This window comes from Rhinichthys klamathensis, unplaced genomic scaffold (genome assembly GCF_029890125.1).
Source record: "Rhinichthys klamathensis goyatoka isolate OS25496 unplaced genomic scaffold, OSU_Roscu_1.1 h1tg000150l_1, whole genome shotgun sequence".
Taxonomy (NCBI): domain Eukaryota; kingdom Metazoa; phylum Chordata; class Actinopteri; order Cypriniformes; family Leuciscidae; genus Rhinichthys; species Rhinichthys klamathensis.
In genome coordinates this window covers 2,141,664-2,162,661 of record NW_026606685.1, presented here as the reverse complement: position 1 = coordinate 2,162,661, position 20,998 = coordinate 2,141,664, and the positions used below count along the sequence as shown (strand labels likewise).

The 20,998-nt window shown below is 35.9% G+C and overlaps 1 protein-coding gene across 1 annotated transcript; it reads right to left on the bottom strand.

Annotated features, from left to right (window-relative positions):
* Nucleotides 1-1,662: 1,662 nt before the first annotated feature.
* LOC130090733 (myb-like protein X) lies at nt 1,663-20,619 on the bottom strand. Its single transcript, XM_056258246.1, has 13 exons — nt 20,386-20,619; nt 14,742-14,797; nt 14,559-14,662; nt 14,400-14,474; nt 13,402-13,545; nt 13,169-13,246; nt 11,877-12,028; nt 11,741-11,795; nt 11,578-11,655; nt 9,991-10,099; nt 7,761-8,807; nt 4,914-7,634; nt 1,663-2,182 (listed from the first exon to the last, which is right to left on the bottom strand). The coding sequence occupies exons 1-13, from the start codon at nt 20,478-20,480 to the stop codon at nt 1,941-1,943; spliced, it is 4,956 nt and encodes a 1,651-aa protein (XP_056114221.1). The 5' UTR covers nt 20,481-20,619; the 3' UTR covers nt 1,663-1,940.
* Between the last annotated feature and the right edge of the window lie 379 nt (nt 20,620-20,998).

Genomic DNA, 20,998 nt, shown 5'->3' with positions numbered 1-20,998 from the left:
GTACCTCGGCACGGCAGTGTGGATGAATCCAATGTTTGAGGAGAATGTGCAGCTGTCAGTCACCGCGCCGGTGTAATACTGGCATTCGGAATCACAGATTATTCTTTTTGGAAGTATGACCAACATAATCATTTTCACCCTTGTCATCTGAACAAGTAAGTAACATCCACGTTTGTTCTGACCAAAAGCATTGCAGTAAATCGCGCTGATTAAATCTAACGATCGCTTATCATATCACGTCAAACCGTGCAAATTATACTTTGTTGTCAAATTGTTAATGTTATCAACATCAGCATTGCGTGACTACATTTAAAGCCCTTCAGATATTTATCCTTGTTTTCGCATGGGCCGGTTGCAATCTCTTTTTCCAAACTCTCAGTCAAAAGTCTTTTGCATTTTACAACGGGTGAATCTCCAGTTGTCACTGGTGATTGTCGTTTGAACCTTTCTGGATCCGCCATCAAATTGATAAGTTTAATTATATCAAGTGCTGTGAGAAAAGGCTATAAATCTCCAACTCCAACATCCTCACAGGCAATATAGCCTACTAGCCGAGACTCCTTCTTTATGTGTACAGATGTGACGTAATGACGCAAAGACATGCTCGAATCTCCCGCGGAAACCCACCGCACTGGAATTAAAAACATTATTACAAGCTTACCGCTTTGAATCGAGCTAAGGCAATGAGATAGTTTTGAACACTGGCTCTTTATGTACTTGCTCAAAAAATTATTTGGGATAATTTTTAACCCAAAAAAGTTACGGACTGGAGCTTTAAGCCAGTTTAATGCAATTTAAGTTGAATTGACTTAAACGTCCAAGTTGATTGTACTTAAAAATTTAAGGCTGACACTTTTCTTTTTTTTTTACAGTGTACACAGATTTATTTTTATTTTATTTTCTCCAATGAAATGCTTACTAGAATAAGAATATCACAAATAACTGAAGGAACTTTTTATAGTTCTTTATACATAACACTAAACCACAACAACAGAAAAACGGTATGTTGTTGCATGCCTAATATTTTTGGCAGGATGAGGTGAATACTGATGTAACAGTTAAAGCATTTGCACTCGGTGTACCTGATAAAAATGTCTCCTCTTTGTCTGTCTGTTTGCGATTGACGTCTCATCTATCCCAGAACCCTTTGCTGTTCATGGGTCACTGCGAAAGTTTACTTTTTCTGTTCTTTTGACAAGAGATTAATTTAAGGTTGAGGTGTATACTAAGTAGACTTTGGTAGAAAATTATAGTGTTATATTTCCTTCCAGCAAGAGCACTTTTGAGATTTACTATAATTATCATGATGAGATTTTCTCTAAATCCCAAAATTGGGGTAATTATGTATAGCTGTTTTATTGAATTCTAGGATATCCCCATCTGAGACTTGGTACATGACAACGATGTACTAAAAACGAAAAAAAAAAAATTCCTTCGCGTTTTGCACGTACAGACGACAACATTGTCAAAACGATTCCCGTTCACACGGATCTGCGAAAACTATTAAAAACCCTGCATTATGCATGCCAGGCCAGTAGTTGGCGATGTCACTTTGTAAAGAAACTACGCGCCTATAGACTGAACAGAATGACGTCACCGTTTACACAAATTCGCGTTTTCGTAGTTTGCACAGACAAAAACAGTATCGTTTTCAAAAACTTGCACTTTGAAACCTGTTTTCAAAAGTCTGTTTTCAGGCCCCCAAAACGCATAAAAAGTGTCCAGTTTTTTGTCAAAAACGGTGTCGTGTAAACACCCTCTCAGAAAAACAACAACCTACCTGGTGTGAAATGACAACAAATCTGCAATTAACACAGAATTACCTTCCACACCTTGAGGTTTAATAATTAATGCCAATCAAAACCAGAAACAGCATTCTTTGATAGAATGATCTGTTCTGAGATAACAGCTCACACCTACCAATTATCTCCTTATGTTCCTCATCTATCACTGGCTGTCTTATCATTCCTCATGTTACAGGGTGTTTCCGTGATGGCTTTACAATCCTGCAGAAATGTGTGTTTTAAGTCTTCATTCTCGTGATCAGATTCACATTTTAAGATCTGCTCCACTTCTGTGTCCCTGACAATGAGTGATATAGCCTCCTCTCCCTCTTCAACATCACTTATATCATTGGTCAGATCCAGCTGATGAGTACAATGCTTTAGGCCTATTGCAGTGTCTGCAAAGTAACAAAAAAAAAGGTTACACTTTCTTTCGATAGTCCATTTTAGACATTCTACTAACTTAAAGTAACGCTGCAACTACTTGTCAACTAACTCTCAGAGTATTAGTAGACTGTAATAGACTGTTACATTAGGTTTAGGTGTTAGGGATAGGGTTAGTAGAATAAGTTTTGCAGTAGAATATAGTTGCAAAGTTACTTATAGTTAAAAGAGTATAAAGTGGACCATTGAGTGTTACCACAAAAAGAAATATTTCGAATCAACCAAGTGTTGAATGTATTTTACATTTCTTATTTAAACATAAAATTTGTTTTATTATTTTGGTAACACTTTACAATAAGGTTCATTAGTTAACATTATTTAACTACCTTAGTTAATATGAACTAAGAATGAACAATACTTCTTTAGCATTTATTCATATAGTTAATATTAATTTCAACATTTACTAATACATTATTAAAATCAAAGCTTGTATTTGTTAACATTAGCTAATGCACTGTGAACTAACATGAACAATGAACAGCTGTATTTAACTAATGTTAACAAAGATTAATAAATACTGTAACAGATGTATTGCTCATTGTTAGTTGATGCATTATTTAATGTTAACTAATGAAATTTTAACTTAAAACCTAAAAATATTTTTCCTGGCATAAAGCTCATCTAAAAGGGTACCTGTCACAAAACATCCTCATATTTGTCATATTTGGAAGAAAACTGTTGGCATTGTAGTCAAAACAACTCTTTGACCCCGAAACATAATTGAACTTAATGCACTGAAGTCAAAATCGAAAGTCTAAGTTTTATCATTTTTTTAAATCTTTCTTTTCAAAACAATTAAGATTTATATCACTATCGGCTGTCAGAAAGAAATGTTACTAAGAAAATTGAGTTTAAACAACTTTACATTATTTCACAGAATTTGTATTTATTCAAACATGCAAAGTTCGGGTTTGGAAGAAGTCTCTTCTGCTGGCTGCACGTATTTGATCAAAAATATTATAGTAAACCCGTAACATTGTGAAATATTACAATTTAAAACAACTGTTTTCTATTTGAATATATTTTGTAAAAATGTAATTTATTCCTGTGATCAAAGCAAATTTTTCAGCATCATTACTCCAGTCTTCAGTGTCACCCTTCAGAAATCATTCTAATATGCTGATTTACTCAAGAAACATTTATTGATCCACTTCTGTGTCCCTGACAATGAGTGATATAGCCTCCTCTCCTTCTTCAACATCACTTATATCATTGGTCAGATCCAGCTGATGAGTACAATGCTTTAGGCCTATTGCAGTGTCTGCAAAGTAACAAAAAAAAGTTACACTTTCTTTCGATAGTCCATTTTAGACATTCTACTAACTTAAAGTAACGCTGCAAACACTTGTCAACTAACTCTCAGAGTATTAGTAGACTGTAATAGACTGTTACATTAGGTTTAGGTGTTAGGGATTGGGTTAGTAGAATAAGTTTTGCAGTAGAATATAGTTGCAAAGTTACTTATAGTTAAAAGAGTATAAAGTGGACCATTGAGTGTTACCACAAAAAGAAATATTTCGAATCAACCAAGACACTGTATTTTACATTTCCTATTTAAACATAAAATTTGTTTTATTATTTTGGTAACACTTTACAACAAGGTTCATTAGTTAACATTATTTAACTACCTTAGTTAATATGAACTAAGAATGAACAATACTTCTTCAGCATTGATTCATATATTAATTTCAACATTTACTAATACATTATTAAAATCAAAGCTTGTATTTGTTAACATTAGTTAATGCACTGTGAACTAACATGAACAATGAACAGCTGTATTTAACTAATGTTAACAAAGATTAATAAATACTGTAACATATGTATTGCTCATTGTTAGTTGATGCATTAACTAATGAAATTTTAACTTAAAACTTAAAACCTAAAAATATTTTTCCTGGCATAAAGCTCATCTAAAAGGGTACCTGTCACAAAACATCCTCATATTTGTCATATTTGGAAGAAAACTGTTGGCATTGTAGTCAAAACAACTCTTTGACCCCGAAACATAATTGAACTTAATGCACTGAAGTCAAAACGAAAGTCTAAGTTTTATCTTTTTTTTTTCATCTTTCTTTTCAAAACGATTAAGATTTATATCACTATTGGCTGTCAGAAAGAAATGTTACTAAGAAAATTGAGTTTAAACAACTTTACATTATTTCACAAAATTTGTATTTATTCAAACTATTCTCTTCTGCTCACCTCGGCTGCACGTATTTGATCAAAAATATTATAGTAAACCCGTAACATTGTGAAATATTACAATTTAAAACAACTGTTTTCTATTTGAATATATTTTTTAAAATGTAATTTATTCCTGTGATCAAAGCTAATTTTTCAGCATCATTACTCCAGTCTTCAGTGTCACATGATCCTTCAGAAATCATTCTAATATGCTGATTTACTCAAGAAACATTTATTAATATCAATGTTAAAAACAGTTGCTTAATATTTTTCTGGAAACATTGTTTTCAGGATTATGAAATAGAAACATTTTGTAAGATTATGTTATAAACGTCGTCACTGTGACTTTTGATAAACTTAATGTGTCCTTAAAAAAAGTATTAAAAAAATGTTTTACTGCCCCCAAACTTTTGAAGAGTAATGTACATTTAAATAAGGCATCTATAATAGTAAGATGTTGACTAAAGAACTATCTATCCAGTCCACCATCATCATTACCTGGGTCTTGGAGGAAATGACTGACAGGTACAAGCCCCTCCCTCTCATCTGACTGTCCAATCCTGGCTTGATTCTCAGATATAGGGGATTTCTCGCACCCAGTATTGATCCCTTCAGCCAAACCATTGGTGCCGTCCACAATTTTAGTCTGTTCCACGTGTGTTTCTGTGTTAGGACCCCGTTCAGCGGACGAGGCGTCTGGGCTGTTTTTGGAGGAAGCTTGAGAGTCAACAGATTCATATGTCTTCTCTCTCATGTCATCTGAATCTCTTTGAATGCTCAGGTTGGAAAGATCTGACTCAATCTGAATAGTTGGTAAGTTGATTTGGTGTGAGGAGCTAATCTGTGGCTCATTTTTATCTTGAGTGCTTAAAATACTTTCAGGAATAGATGTGTCATTGCACTGAGGAGGCTCTGTTGCACGGGATTCTGGGAAGAGTGGTGAATGCTGGGAGAAAAGTGTATCAGCACTGGATTCTTCTGTGTGGATTAAAGGTGTGTTCATCTCTTCCTTCTCATTTCCATGGTCACTCTTCACCTGTTCAACAGCTTCTTCTGTAGCCTCATCCCTCTTTATAATCTCCTCCTCCCTGAGCACAGTCACATTCACTGTTCGGTCTACATCCACACGTGACATTCGTTTATTGTCTTGGATCTTTCGCTTTTCCATCATCCCACCTTGTCCTTTTTCCCTTTCATGTTCTTCCATGATGTTCCCATATTCTTCTGTCATTTTCCAATTCAGTTCTTTGCGTTCTTCCAGACTTTTTCTGTCTTCATGGCTTTCCCCAATTTTACAATCTTGCTCTTTTTCTCTCATATATTCGAACATCATATTTGTATTTTGTATTTTTCCCCTCTCAAGCTCTTCCATAATTTCCCAATCCTGTTCATCCAACCTTCTACCATCTTGGTCTTCATCATCATGCGACTGTATAATTGTCAAATCTTGCACTTTTCCACTCTCATATTCTTCCTCACATTTGTCTACAATTTTTCCATTTTTCTCATTTTCTTGTCCACAGTCCTCCGTAATTTTCACATATTTAATTTTTTCTGTTTCAAATACATGTTCTTCTATGATGTCTCCATCTTGTATTTGTTTTTGTACTTTGTCTTCTATCATTTTCCAATCCTGCTTTTTTTCACTCTCGTGTTCTTCTGGACTTTTCCCGTCTTCATGTTTTACTACAATTTTCCCATCTTGTTCTTTTTCATTGTCATGTTCTTTTTCACATTTTTCTACAATTTTTCCATCTTGCGCATCTTCTTGGCCATATTTTTCCATCATTTTCACATATTGTATATTTTCAGTCTCAAATACTTCCATGCTTGTCTCTTTTTCACTGTTAAACGCATCAACAATTTTCCTATCTTGTTTTTCTTCACTTCCATGTTTTTCCACTATTTTTCCATCAATTTCCCCACCTTGTTCCTTTTCACTGTCATGTTCATCCTCACGTTTTTCTACAATTTTCCTATCTTGCTCATTTTCTTGCCCACATTCTTCCATCCTTTTCACATATTGGGTTTGCGCAGTCTCAAATACTTCCATGCTTTTCCCGTCTTGTTCTATTTTCCTGTCAAATGCCTCCACATTCATCCCATCTTGCTCTTTTCCTCTCATATGTTCTAACAGTATTTTTGCATCTAATTCATCAATCATTTTACAATCTTGTTCCTTTTCACTGTCATGTTCTTCCTCGCATTTCCTCACATCTAATTTTTTTCCATATTGCTTATTTTCTTGCCCACATTCTTCCATCATTTTCCCATATTTTTCAGCCTCAAAAGCTTCCATGTTTTTTCCATCTTGTTCATTTTCATTGTCAAATACATTTACAATTTTTCCGTCTTGCTCATGTTCTTCCATAATTTTTTCATTCTCGCATTCTTTCAAACTTTTCCCATCCTCCTCGTATTTTTCTGTAATTTCCCTATCTTGCTCTTTTTCTAATACACATTCTAACATAATTTTAGCATGTTGTATTTTTTCACTCTCTTCTTCCTCCATAATTTTCCCATCTTGTTCTTTTCCACACTCACGTTCTTCCAACATTTTCCCATCTTGTTCTTTTCCACTCTCACATTCTTCCAACTTTTTCTCATCTTGTTCTTTTCCATAATCACGTTCTACCAACATTTTCCCATCTTCTTCTTTTTCACTCTCACGTTCTTCCAACATTTTCCCATCTTGTTCTTTACCACTCACCCGTTCTTCCAACATTTTCCCATCTTGTTCTTTTCCACTCTCACATTCTTCTAACTTTTTCCCATCTTGTTCTTTTCCAATCCCATGATCTTCCTCCATTTCCCCATCTTGTTCTTTTCCACTCTCACGTTCTTCTAACATTTTCCCATCTTGGTCTTTTCCACTCTCACGTTCTTCCACCATTTCCCCATCTTGTTCTTTTCCACAATCACGTTCTTCCAACATTTTCCCATCATGTTCTTTTCCACTCCCACAACCTTCCACCATTTTCCCATCTTGTTCTTTTCCACTCTCACATTCTTCCAACTTTTTCCCATCTTGTTCTTTTCCATAATCACGTTCTACCAACATTTTCCCATCTTCTTCTTTTCCACTCTCACGTTCTTCCACCATTTCCCCATCTTGTTCTTTTCCACAATCACGTTCTTCCAACATTTTCCCATCATGTTCTTTTCCATAATCACGTTCTACCAACATTTTCCCATCTTGGTCTTTTCCACTCTCACGTTCTTCCACCATTTCCCCATCTTGTTCTTTTCCACAATCACGTTCTTCCAACATTTTCCCATCATGTTCTTTTCCACTCCCACAACCTTCCACCATTTTCCCATCATGTTCTTTTCCACTCCCACAACCTTCCACCATTTTCCCATCTTGTTCTTTTCCACTCTCACATTCTTCCAACTTTTTCCCATCTTGTTCTTTTCCATAATCACGTTCTACCAACATTTTCCCATCTTCTTCTTTTCCACTCTCACGTTCTTCCAACATTTTCCCATCTTGTTCTTTTCCACTCACCCGTTCTTCCAACATTTTCCCATCTTGTTCTTTACCACTCTCACGTTTTTCCATCCTTTTACCATTAGATTCTTTTTCACTTTCATGTTTTCCCATAATCATCCCATCATGTTCCTCCTCCTCTTTTTCACCTCCCTTCCCCTTTTCCTGACCCCTTCTCTCTCCATCCTTCCCTGGCACATCTTTCCCCCCATCTTTAATCTCCCTTTCCTCATTCTTTTCCTCCACATCTTCCTCAACCGTAGGTATAACAGATGCCCGAGCAGTAAAATCTCTCCCCGGTTCCAGGTCTTTCAGCATTCGTGGGGCAACAGGCAGCGCAGGAAGCGGTCTGGCGGGGGGCTCTGGTACCAAAAGACTTGATGGAGGAAGAGATGACATAGGGGTGTCTAAGGGGTCAACAAGTGTCTCAGGCTGGTTCACAACCGGTTCCGGTGAATTCTCAAAACCAGAGGGAGGGGGTGGAAACTCATCCACCATCTCTGATTCCCCGGTTTTGAGCTGCTCCGCAGTTACTGGAGTTGGATAAAAGACCAGACTATCTAGTATATCACCAATAGGAGTTTCTGTTTCAGATTCATTAGCATCAGTTGAAGGGGGTTGAGTTTGGAGGAGTGGCGCGGGGCCAGCGGCAGTTACGGCACATGACTCCATTATCTTACTTGAAGACAGGTGGATCTGGCTTTTGATAGATACCGTTGCACAATTCTGCAATGAGGAAGCTGCAGTGTTAGTGAAAAGAGTTGGGTTCTGGGATGTGGGAACCGACTGAAAGTAAGGAGATGATGATCTGTACGGGGATGCAGGTGGAGAAGAAGCTGATTCATTGAAACTGAAGAGACTGTCCGTCTGACTGCGATGCACTTGTCTACAGAGACCCCTGACTGCAAAAAATGAGAAAAAGATTTCATAACAAATGGCACTAAAATATGAAAATTACAGTTACAAACTAAACTAGACTACTGACATTCTAATCAACAAATCAGTCAACACGTCAAGTGGCAGACACGCACATTCAGTTACCAAACACCCTGTTTTTGGTTTTGTTATTTTTATCTTATTTTATTTACAACTCAAATGTGTCAATTGATTACTATGAATTCACCATATATTTACCTAACTGGTAACACTTTACATTAAGTTTTAGTTTGTTAGTTAATACATTAATGATGAACTAAAATTTCAAATGAAATTTTTATTGTTTTGTTTTGAAAGATGTTCACCAAGTCTGCATTTATTTGATCAAAATACAGTAAATGCTGTAATAAATGTTCTATTTTAATATATTTTAAAATGCAAATTATTCCTGTGACGTCAAAATGAATTTTCAGCATCATCAATCCAGTCTTCAATGTCACATGATCCTTCAGAAATCATAACATGCTGATTTGATGCTCAAGAGACATTTCTTACTATTATCAATGTTGAAAACGGTTGTGCGGCTTTTTGTGAAAACCCTGATACAATATTTTAGGATTATTTGTTGTATAGAAAGTTTAAAAGAACACCATTTATTTGAAATATTAATCTTTTGTAATAATGTAAAAAAAATCTTTACTGTCACTTTTGACCAATTTAATGATGAATAAAAGTATTAATTTCCTAAATACATGGACTGCAAACTTTTAATCAGTAGTGATGAAATACACTGTAAAAATAGTTGCTGCCTTAAATTTTTAAGTGCAATCAACTTTCAGTCATTTCAAATTAAATTACATTAAACTGACTTTAAAAAAAATGAGTTGAATCTTGTATAACTTATAAAAAAAAGTTGCAAATTGCTTAACTTATTTTTATGAGTTAAAGCAATGTAAAAACATATGTTGTCAAAACTTACTGATCATATAACTTTTTACAGTCCAGAAGCAAATGTACTGTTCCGTGTCTAATATAATAACAATTTGAACACTTCTGATCATTACATCAAAGCTTCTTGTGCTGGCATAAAAATTCAAAAATAAATTACTTTGGATTTTAAAATAAGTTCTCAAATGTAAGACATATTTGGTCAGTAGCGAAGTCGTTCTCGCCGGAACACGTGCCGGTTCTCTTTGTATTTCACTTTACCTGGATATGGTGAGCTGGGACTGGAGGCTGTGTGGACACTTGTGGAGGACAGTTGTCTGAAAAACTCTCTGGTGTTTGCAACACGCTGAGACACAAGAGCTGCTGCCTCCTGCTGGCCATAAACAGTATTACATCACAGCATTAAATTCATAGGCCATAAAGAATTTAAGCGAGGCGTTTAGTGCAGGCTCTGATGGTCTTCGGGGTCTATTGGACCCCAAATGACTTTTGCTCAAATTAAAAAAAAGTTCTCTTTGTCCAAATGGTTTGAAACTTTCTACGGCTCTCAACACTTTCTAGATCTACAAAAAATATATATATATATTTAATGATATCTGTTTTTATGTTGGCGTGACAAAAATAGTCACACTCGTGGTCTTCGGGGTCTATTGGACCCAGCAATCAAAATAGACAAAATAACATCATCAAAATCAGAAACAACGTAGAACACATAGACAGAAATGACAGAAATAAAGTGGCACACTTCCAACAATGCAAAAAACATCCACAATCCAAAATTATCATGCTCAGCACAGGCGCACACACACACACAAACTCACACATAAAGAGGAATACATTTATACAGGAATACATACAGACTATAAAAACTGTTCTCTTATCATTTGTAAAATAAAATAATCTAAAATGCAGAACCACCAGAAAAATAAATTGGTAACACTTAGATGCATTGAAAATGTGCGCACACACACATACACACACACACACACACACACACACACACACACACACACACACACACACACACACACACACACAGACACACAAACACACACACACAGGAATACATTTGTAAGGCTATAAAAAGTCTTATAATTTGTCAAATAAAATCATACAAAATGCAGGTCCACCACAAAAATAAATTGGTGACACTGTACACATAAAAATAAAAATAAAATGTACACACACACACACAACAACAACAACAACAGTGAAGTGCCAAACCTACTCCAACCCTGTCTGCAGAAGTCATGCGGTTTACCATGCATAGGGTTTTTTCAGTACAAAAAATGCTAAATTTTGACAAAATTATTTTATTTTTGTTATAATTGTGATTTTATAATATTTAGATATGAATCCAACTTTAGAAACTATATCTTTCAGTAATTCAAATAGCAAATAGCATATAATGGAGCTCTATAGCCATCTAGTGGTTAAAGTGATTTATTACAAATTTTAACCTGTATTTTCCAAAAAATGGGCAAAAATCTTGCATTAAACCTTGTAAAATTATCCATGGTATCCCCAGGAATGAAAGTTAGAAATCTGGGTCTTTTATAAAGTTTATTTAACATAAAATGCTGTTTTTTTTGTAAAAATCCTATTTCATTAAATATTTATTTATTTATTTATAGAAATTTAAAGAAAATCATAAATTCTCCAAAAACTGCACAAATGTTGAGTAAAAACATTAATAAACAGAGTAAAATTATATTTGTTAAAAAAAATTTATATTGTTCAGTTACAAAATTAAATGTTGTTGTCTGGGGTCCAATAGACCCCGAAGACCACGAGTGTGACTTTTTTTTGAAGACCATCAGAGGGTTAAGTTTGATTGACAGAACTCACCGAAAATTTTTCCTCTGATTCAGAGCGGACATATCTAGCTCTCACTTCCTCTTCTTCACGCTCCCTTTCCTGGTGCTCCTGTGATATAAATATATATATATATATATATATATAAACTTTGAACATGTGCATGTAAACACACACAGAAACACATTATTCATACCCATTTTAATTTCTCTTGTTTGTGGCCCTCTGCTTCCATTTTGGCCTGTATTCTCCTATAAAAAATTTAAAAAAAGATTTTAAAAGTTCACTTTTGGCCCTTGGGAATTTTGTGCATGAGGGAATGTTTGACTGACCTCTGCTCCTTTATTTTTTGTTCCTTTTCATTCAACCTCCTATCTCTCTCCATTGTATCTCTCTTTTCCTGGAGCATTCGCTCTCTCTCTCTCTGCCTCCTGTCCTCTGCTGCCCTCCGCTGTTCCTCCTTTTTCCTTTCCTCCTCTTCTCTCTGTAAATAAATATAGTAAGAAACCGACCTCTGACTGTTATTGTATTGCGTGCAACTTTTAGAGAAAAAGTTGGGTAAGCCTTGGACTTGCTAACACAAGTTAGCTAGCTGTCAATTATCTTTTCTTTTTTTTGATAAAGTGTTAGTTCACCCAAAAATTAAAATTATGTCATTTATCACTCACCCTCATGTCATTCCAAACTCATAAGACATTTGTTTGGCAAGATTCATACGACAATCTGAGAGCTTTCTGTCCCTCCATTGACAGCCTACGCAACTTCCACACATTCAAGCCTCAGAATGGTAATAAAGGCATCATTAAAGTAATCCATGTGACTCCAGTGGTTTAACCTCAATTTTATGAAGTGATGCAGAATATTAATCTACAACGAACGCACATTCACGCAATAACATCAGGTCCCGCGTCAACACAACACAAATGCGTCTTGGTGGTCTCATGAATGTGCGTTGGAGATTAATATTTTGTAAATAAACTGGTAGCCATAAATTAAGATTTTTTTGCGCAAACAAAGCACTTGCGTCGCTTCATAAAATTTGGGTTAAACCACTGTTAGCCACGTGGATTGCTTTTATGATGCCTTTACTACCTTTCTGGGGCTTGAAAGTGGTAGTTGCGTAGACTGTCAATGGAAGGACAGAAAGCTCTCAGATTTCATTAAAAAGATCTTCATTTGCGTTTCAAAGATGAACAAAAGTCTTACGGGGTTGGAACGACATGAGTGTGAGTAATTAATGACAGAATTTATGTTTTTGGGTGAACTATCCCTTTAATATAAAATAAACATTTATAGTAAAAAATAAATGTGTAAGTTCAGACATCCAATAAAATAATGTGCCATTGGTTAATAATTAAAAAACACAAAATATTCAACAACTTTATTATTATTATTTGTTAATTGTAAACTGTGATTTATTACCAATTACACATAACATGAGTGGTACCAGAATTTACTCTTGTGACATAACTATTTATTTATTTATTTTGGAGGTGTATTGGTAATGTCAGCACATTTGGAGATCTGGAGAGTTATTCTTTTCTTGCCATAACATTCATAATATCAACCGTGTAAAGAATAACAGGCAACAATGAAAAAGAAAGTTTAAAATCTCACACCGTACCTCTGCTTGTGCCCAGAAAGAATCCCTCTGGATTCTCTGGATCTCTGCGGCTGCGATTGTTCGCTTGTAATTAGTGCCCTGGAAATGTTAAGGAGTCAGTTTGATTTGTTTACCATTTTCCTGATTTTAATAGAGTTTAATTGTCTGACTGGCTATACTTTTCAAAACGACTTCATCACTCAGGATTCGTAAAGCCTTCCCTCTTGTGGTAAGAAATAGTCATGGTGTCATACCACAATGGCCTGTCTGTCTTCCACCCGGCGCCCGGGTCTCCCTCTCGGCCCCTTCGTGACCACTGCAGCATTATAGGCCAGTGTACAGATCCGCTCTTCTGTGATTTCATCCAAAGTGTGGGCGGGAAGAAAGATGTGAACTTCCTGAAGCACCAGAAAGACAAAAATAGCAATTTTTTAATGTCTTTATCTTTTTATTTTAAACATATAATCCATCCTGACAAGAAAGACATGCAGTCTAAAATGACTTCTAAAAGAAAAGATTTGATTAAAAAAAAAATCTAATTTAAGATCTGCATGCTCATGATCACAAAACAAGAACGACTATTATGTTCCCTAATTCGAATTATCTCTACATACGAATAAGCAACAAAAGAATTCAACAGGTTTTCACTGAGGCAGAACCCTTAAAAGGCCAACTTTGTACCTTATCTACCCTTAAAAAGTGCAGTTTACCCATTTTTTTTTTTTTAATTACCCTAAAAGTACTATGTTTACAGCTAAATAAGGTTTGAAGATGTCCCTTTAAACTGCGATAGTTCACCAAAAAATGAAAATTGTGTCATCATTTACTCATCCTCAAGTTGTTCTAAACCTGTATGAGTTTCTTTCTTCTGCTGAACACAAAAGAAGATATTTTGAAGAATGGATAACCAAACAGTTGATACCCCATTGACTTCCATAGTCAATACTTTTTTTCCATACTGTGGAAGTCAATGGGGCCCATCAACTGTTTGATTATCCATATTCTTCAAAATATCTTCTTTTGTGCTCAGCAGAAGAAAGAAACTCATACAGGTTTGGAACAACTTGAGGGTGAGTAAATGATGACAGAATTTTCATTTTGGGAGAACTATCCCTTTAAAAGTTACTGCCCCAGTGACAAGCTTTAGAACCCCTTAAAGTACAACGTGTAAAAAAAAAAAAAAAATCTGAGTCTGTTCTAAATTTGATACAATTAAAGCCGATATTGTCCCATAATCCCTCCCCTCTGGTACCTTAAAGAAGTTCCTGATCGCTGGTACATGACTCGCACACTCAGCTTTGCGGTACTCGTCCACTTCATTTCCAACCTGAGAGCCCACAAACACTGGTTAAGGGGGAATAAAGTCAAGTGTTTTACATCAAACAGTGAATTGTGTGGAGGATGAACTAACCCATAATATCATAACGATGCAGGGTTGAGCTGTGCCCACTCTGCACATCCCGTAAAGTGGCCGTATGGGGTGGAGTTTAGTCGACAATTCTTTCAATCCACCTACTATAAAAAAAAAAAATCATAAAAACAAGCTCCAAAACATACTGTAAAACATTATTTAAAAGGCTTTATGTGCACTTACCTCCAGAATCAGCCAGTTTGAGCCGGTTCATTATTCCATCATAGGCAAATAAAGCCCTGTACACAGAGAATAAAACGGCCACAAGGAATATTAAGGTTTGTGTAATTTCATTAGGATGGATAACTCAATAACAAAGACTAATGTATTTTAAGTTCTCTGACATTTTAACAGTCATATGAATGCTCTGCACTGATGTTTGAGTTTTGGTTGTATATGATCTATTGATAGATTTCGCTCTTTTAGTGTGTAATGCAAAAGAAATGTAACAAAACTATCACTGTATTCCGTTCGAAAGTTTTAGATTTTAGTAAGATTTTAAAGAAGTCTCTTTATGTTGTGACAGCCTGCATACTTGTTTGTGTTATGTCTGTGTTTCAGTGGGGCGGGGCTTCAATCCTGAGCGCGGATGGAGGACACCTGCGGTGGGAGTTTCTCTTCCTGATAAAAGCTTCCGGCTCCCTGCCTTCAGGAGGAACGAGCGAGGGGTTCTCCCTCCTGCGTGCTTTTCCCTTTACATGTTTTGTGTTGTTGCCGGCATTTTGTGTTTAATTGTGTTTTTTGTTTGGTAAATAAATTGGTCATCTCTTGATTGAGGTTTTGCGTCCCGCTTCTTTGTCACAACCTCTGAGCCGGGCTGTTTCCCCTCCCGAGAATGGATGACTGCATCGATCAGGTGGGTGCTGCGAAATTTGTCAGTAAGTTTGATCTCCTTAAAGGCTACTGGCAGGTGCCCTTGTCTAGACGTGCTCGTGAGATTGCTGCGTTTATTACCCCAAAGGGCTTATATTCGTATAAGGTAATGCCGTTTGGGCTTCGTAATTCACCTGCGACCTTTCAGCGTCTCATGAATCACGTTGTAGGTGACATGCAGGGTTGCGCTGTATATCTTGACGATGTAGTCATTTATTCAAACACCTGGAATAGTCACTTGGAACGTATGCGGGAATTGTTTACTCGTTTGGCGGAGGCAAAGCTCACGGTCAATCTCGCAAAGTGTGAGTTTGCGAGGGCGACCGTGACTTATCTTGGCCGAGTAGTTGGGCAGGGGCAGGTGCGTCCGGTGAATGCAAAAATTCAGGCGGTGGAGCAGTTTCCAATTCCAACAACTAAAAAAGAGCTGATGCGTTTTCTGGGGCTGGTAGGTTATTACAGAGCATTCTGTGGAAACTTTTCTAGCGTTGTAGCACCTCTCACTGATTTGTTGAGGGATAAAGTCAACTTTTTCTGGTCCTCTATTTGTCAAAGTGCCTTCCAACATGTCAAAACGCTCTTATGTACCGCTCCAGTGTTAGCGGCGCCACGTTTGGACAGATCGTTTAAATTGTATGTGGATGCAAGCCAGGTAGGGGCTGGGGCTGTCCTCATGCAAGAGGATGACTGTGGTATTGAGAGGCCGGTTAGTTTCTTTTCAAAGAAATTTAATCGTTACCAGGGGAATTATTCTGTGATCGAAAAGGAGACGCTTGCTCTGATTTTGGCTCTAAAACATTTTGATGTTTATGTTGCTGGTAGTGCTCCTGTGGTGGTCTTTACCGATCATAATCCGTTGACTTTCTTAAATTCTTTACAGTGTCCGAACCAAAGATTGATTCGATGGTCATTGTTTTTGCAGTCCTATTGTTTGGACGTTCGCTATGTGAAGGGAGTGGACAATATAATTGCGGACGCGCTGTCTAGGGCGCCGCTAGGGTAATTGTTTGGTACTTATAGTCGTTTGCCTCTTCTGGATTCTTTAAATTGCCTTTTAGGTATATCGACTGCTGAACCAGAAGTGGGACTGAAAGATGCGGATGATTGGAATAGTAATGGCTAGTTAAGTATTCATTTATTTATCCTTGAATGTTGGTAGGGGGTGGGATAATTGTTTTGAGTTTAAGTGGGAGTAATATTTATTGTTGTCGGGTTTCCTTCTGGGGTTCCCCTTTTTATGGGGGGGAGTGTGATGGCCTGCATACTTGTTTGTGTTATGTCTGTGTTTCAGTGGGGCGGGGCTTCAATCCTGAGCGCGGATGGAGGACACCTGCGGTGGGAGTTTCTCTTCCTGATAAAAGCTTCCGGCTCCCTGCCTTCAGGAGGAACGAGCGAGGGGTTCTCCCTCCTGCGTGCTTTTCCCTTTACATGTTTTGTGTTGTTGCCGGCATTTTGTGTTTAATTGTGTTTTTTGTTTGGTAAATAAATTGGTCATCTCTTGATTGAGGTTTTGCGTCCCGCTTCTTTGTCACAACCTCTGAGCCGGGCTGTGACAATGTTCACCAAGGCTGCATTTATTTGATTTTAAATACAGCAACAAAAAAACAGTAATATTCTGATATATTTTTTCAATTTAAAATAACTTTTTTTCTATTTAAATATATTTTAAAATGCAATATATTCCTGTGATACAAAGCTGAATTTTCAGCATCATTACTCCAGTCTTCAGTGTCACATGATCCTTCAGAAATCATTCTGATATTGCTGATAGTGATTTGCTGCTCAAGAAACATTTATTATTATTATCAATGTTGAAAACAGTTTTTTCCCCCAGATTATTTGATGAATATAAAATTTCAAAAGAACAGCACTTACATGAAATAGAAAGCTTTTGTAACATTATAAATGTCTTTACTGTCTGTTTTGATCAATTTTTAATGCATCCTTGCTGAAAAAAAGTAGCCTATTCATTTCTTTCAACAACAAAAACAATCTTACTGACCCCAACTTTTGAACAGTAGTGTACAATGTTAGAAAAGCTTTCTATTAAAAACATTTAAAAATCAGAGCGATCTGAATCTTTGACCGTATCAGGCACAAATGACCCCATTTCCTTTGAATGACGCCCATAAACAGGACCCGGATCCCCAGGGTCTTCTGTAAAACAAACTCAAAAAACAAAAGGGCCGTTTTCCCACATTCTCATGACAACAATGTCGGAACATACAAACCTGAGTACTCCATTCAGAAATTACATTAAAAATGATAAAGTTAGATACTGGAGCCATTTTTCTTTCTTTCTTGGAAGTCACAGCCATTCTTGAAAGCCTATAGACTGTTAATCCAAACATTTTTCTACTTCTAGTGAATAGTTTGAGCTATATTAAAGAAAATAACTTATGCAAATGTCTTGAGCTGAACTCCTTGACCGCATATAGACTCTGTCATGCATGTTATATAACTTTCATAAGACACGCGTTTAAACTGCTTGGGTGCTGTTATGTTATGTTGCTATGTGATGCATGTGTGTTTCTGTATGTTTTCTCATTAAGGCAAGAAACTACATAAAAATCTGTGTCTTTTTTCTGTTCAATTTTGAGATTTTGCTTCCATAACTTGTCTTGCAGGCTAGTGGAAAGATTTTTTAAATTATTTTATTACTCTTTGTCTATTTGCTTCTGTAGAGTTCAATTATAGTAAATATTTTTAAAGGCCGTTTTCTCAAAATTAGCTTTTTGTTCAGTAACACTTATAGTACATACATTAAATTTGACAGTTTTATTGTTATCTTTATTTTTAAGATTTTTACAGAGGGAAACATAATCTGTTGACATGGAGAAAATGTTTTTTTATATATATATTGACAGTATTTTCTGATTTATGGAGTGATAAAAAGAGATATCAAAAATCCCCATGGTAAAAAAAAACTTTAATATGTTAACAAAATGAAATAAGAATTTCAAAAATGGTTTTATCCAATGTTCAGATTTGAGTTCTTGCCTCATTTGCATATTTCAACAAGAGTTCAGAAAGCTTGCAATACAAAACAATTGTCTTAATGTACTGTCATCTGGGGAAAGTGGTGATATCTAGTTAATAGTTTTCACCTTATTCATCTGTAGTGTCTTACCTTAAATTTACTGTGGATGTGAACAATACATTATGCTTTACTATAGATATCCGTGAATTCTATCAAAAGGGGAGGAAATGACAGAGACAGGAAAGTTGTGAAGATGCAGTGTCCTGCTTTTTCAGACTTCCGTGTTTAGACTAGCACCTTGATAAGCCAACTGGCACTTTCTATCTCCGTTTATGTGCTTGAAGCCATTATTGATATTGACTTTGAATATCTGATTAATTGATACAGCTACATAATGTAATACAGATATGAACTACGAGATCAAATTAGAATATGGTTTGAATAACGTAATGAGGCTTTGGTTTAAAAACATCTTAGAGTTTAACATCAAATCAACTCAAATCTGGCTGAATGAATGTCAGGAAAGAATTCCAAAAGGTCTCTCTTATCAGGAACAAACTGACTGAATAAAGTTCCATCATAAAATAACAGAATTATACTTTTTTTAGCTCTCAAACAATAAAGTTCTTTCAGCGGCGACATTCTCCTTTTTAAAAAGTTTCCTGTGACAACAGTAGCCAAAACAACAGGAACTGCTCTGCTCCGTGAATATGTCTGCATTTTAGCCCCCAGCATGGTCAAAAACAATCTCTCACACACACTCATGTCTGAGGACCCACACACACCCCTCCTTGATTCATCATGTCAGATTGTCGCATAGTTTGTCATTCAGAGCAGGGTGCTTTTGCAGATAAACATACTAATTAAGATAAGCAGGGGTATTTACAGAGGAAATTGGTCTGGGAGGGGGTTGTTTGGTCATTAAGATAAGACAGACATTTTGAAATATTATATATTCCATCAGATCAAGACACCACAGTAGTTTGGAGCCATACATAGCCTACTTGAGTTACTTAGAATCAAATGGACAAAAAGAAGAAAAGAAACAAAAAACTAAGAAACAACAAACTAAGTCATGGGACAGACAAGTGAAGCTACTTTTTTGTGGAATGTGCCCTAATTCTTTTAAAAATGAGATGAAGAGTTTTTGTCCTATTCATTGAAACAGGGTCGTTCTACCTTCACTGACGAGCACATAACACACACACACACACACACGCACACACATATGCAGCCATCTGTGTAATTGAACGGTCGCACATTATTTACTTTCTTTCCAAGGAATTTCAGCTTGAGCGTTGTGTTTTATGTTGTTGTCGGCGTTTATGAATAAGTAATGCATTTAAACAGCGAAATAGGAGCAACGGAAATAGTCTTTTGTTCAAGAGACAAGAGCGAGCCCGATACATACAGGCAAGCAGAGTGGCGCAGCGGAAGCGTGCTGGGCCCATAACCCAGAGGTCGATGGATCGAAACCATCCTCTGCTAAGAATTTTTCGCTTTTACAATTTAGGATATTATGCTGATTATCTCATATTATAATGCATTTATTTTCGTTGTAATTACTGTTGTTATTTTAAATGCATGTCAGGGGTATTATAATTTAAACTAAAACCAAAACACTTTCGATACTTCTTTTATTTCTCCTGGTTGTCAAAACAACATTCCTCATTTTTATTTTGTAAAGTAACTAAAACTATATAGACATATTTAAACAATGACAAAAACATAAAACAAAATTAGCCCACTAAAACGTAATAAAATGAAAAAGGAAAATACAAAATATTTAAAAATATTTACAAACAGTGATACTGTATTCGCTATTTCATTAGTAACATTAATGTTATGTGGTCAGAAACATTTATTGGTATTTATTTTTTAGGATTGTGAAAACGTTTTCAATTTCAATCAACTTCACATGCCACATGTATGGATTAAAAAAAAGAAGCAAATAAGCAAAAATCGTCACCATACCAGTTTGTTGACGATCGTGGATTCAGGATATCTTCTTTTGCCGTAAGTAGAGACAAACTGTATGTATCCAGATTTACTTCCCTCATTGATTTCATGATGATGCTAGTTTTTTAATAATTATTTCCAATCCTTAGATGCAGAACAAAAGTGACTACAATAACCTTTGCTCATACAGCAGATCTCGTTATGGCAGCAGCTAGGCTATATGTCCTCCTGAAAGATTAAAATAGCCAGCATTTATCAATTGTGTGCAAACTCTTAGGAAGCTTAGAAAAAACAACATAAGCCACTCCTGCTCAGAATAGCGGTTTGCATTGTTTCAAAGGTTAACGACAGACAAATCCCACCCATTCAATTTAAATTAATAAAACAATACTGACTTAATGCTTTATTTTGCATGAACAATAAATAACAGGTTTTAAACTAATGTTTATATAAGCATTTTACGATCATTTAATCAATCTATGCGAGTAATGTATGAGCAAGGGAGGTATGGCACATATTCAGAAATGTTAATTTATTCTTAAAAGTTATTGTATCCTTGCTGTATTTTGTCAGTGCAAACACAAACAAAGTCTTAAATAAATAACTAAAAAACAGAATTTATAAAAAA

Bases quoted from the DNA above. Each gene is read 5' to 3' on its own strand.
- LOC130090733 (XM_056258246.1), bottom strand. From the start codon at position 20,480: ATGAAATCAATGAGGGAAGTAAATCTGGATACATACAGTTTGTCTCTA. The intron at 13,247-13,401 runs GTATGACACCAT...TAACATTTCCAG, and splicing joins AAGACAGACAGGCCATTGTG to GGCACTAATTACAAGCGAAC. The intron at 2,183-4,913 runs GTAATGATGATG...GTTACTTTGCAG, and splicing joins TCATTTCCTCCAAGACCCAG to ACACTGCAATAGGCCTAAAG.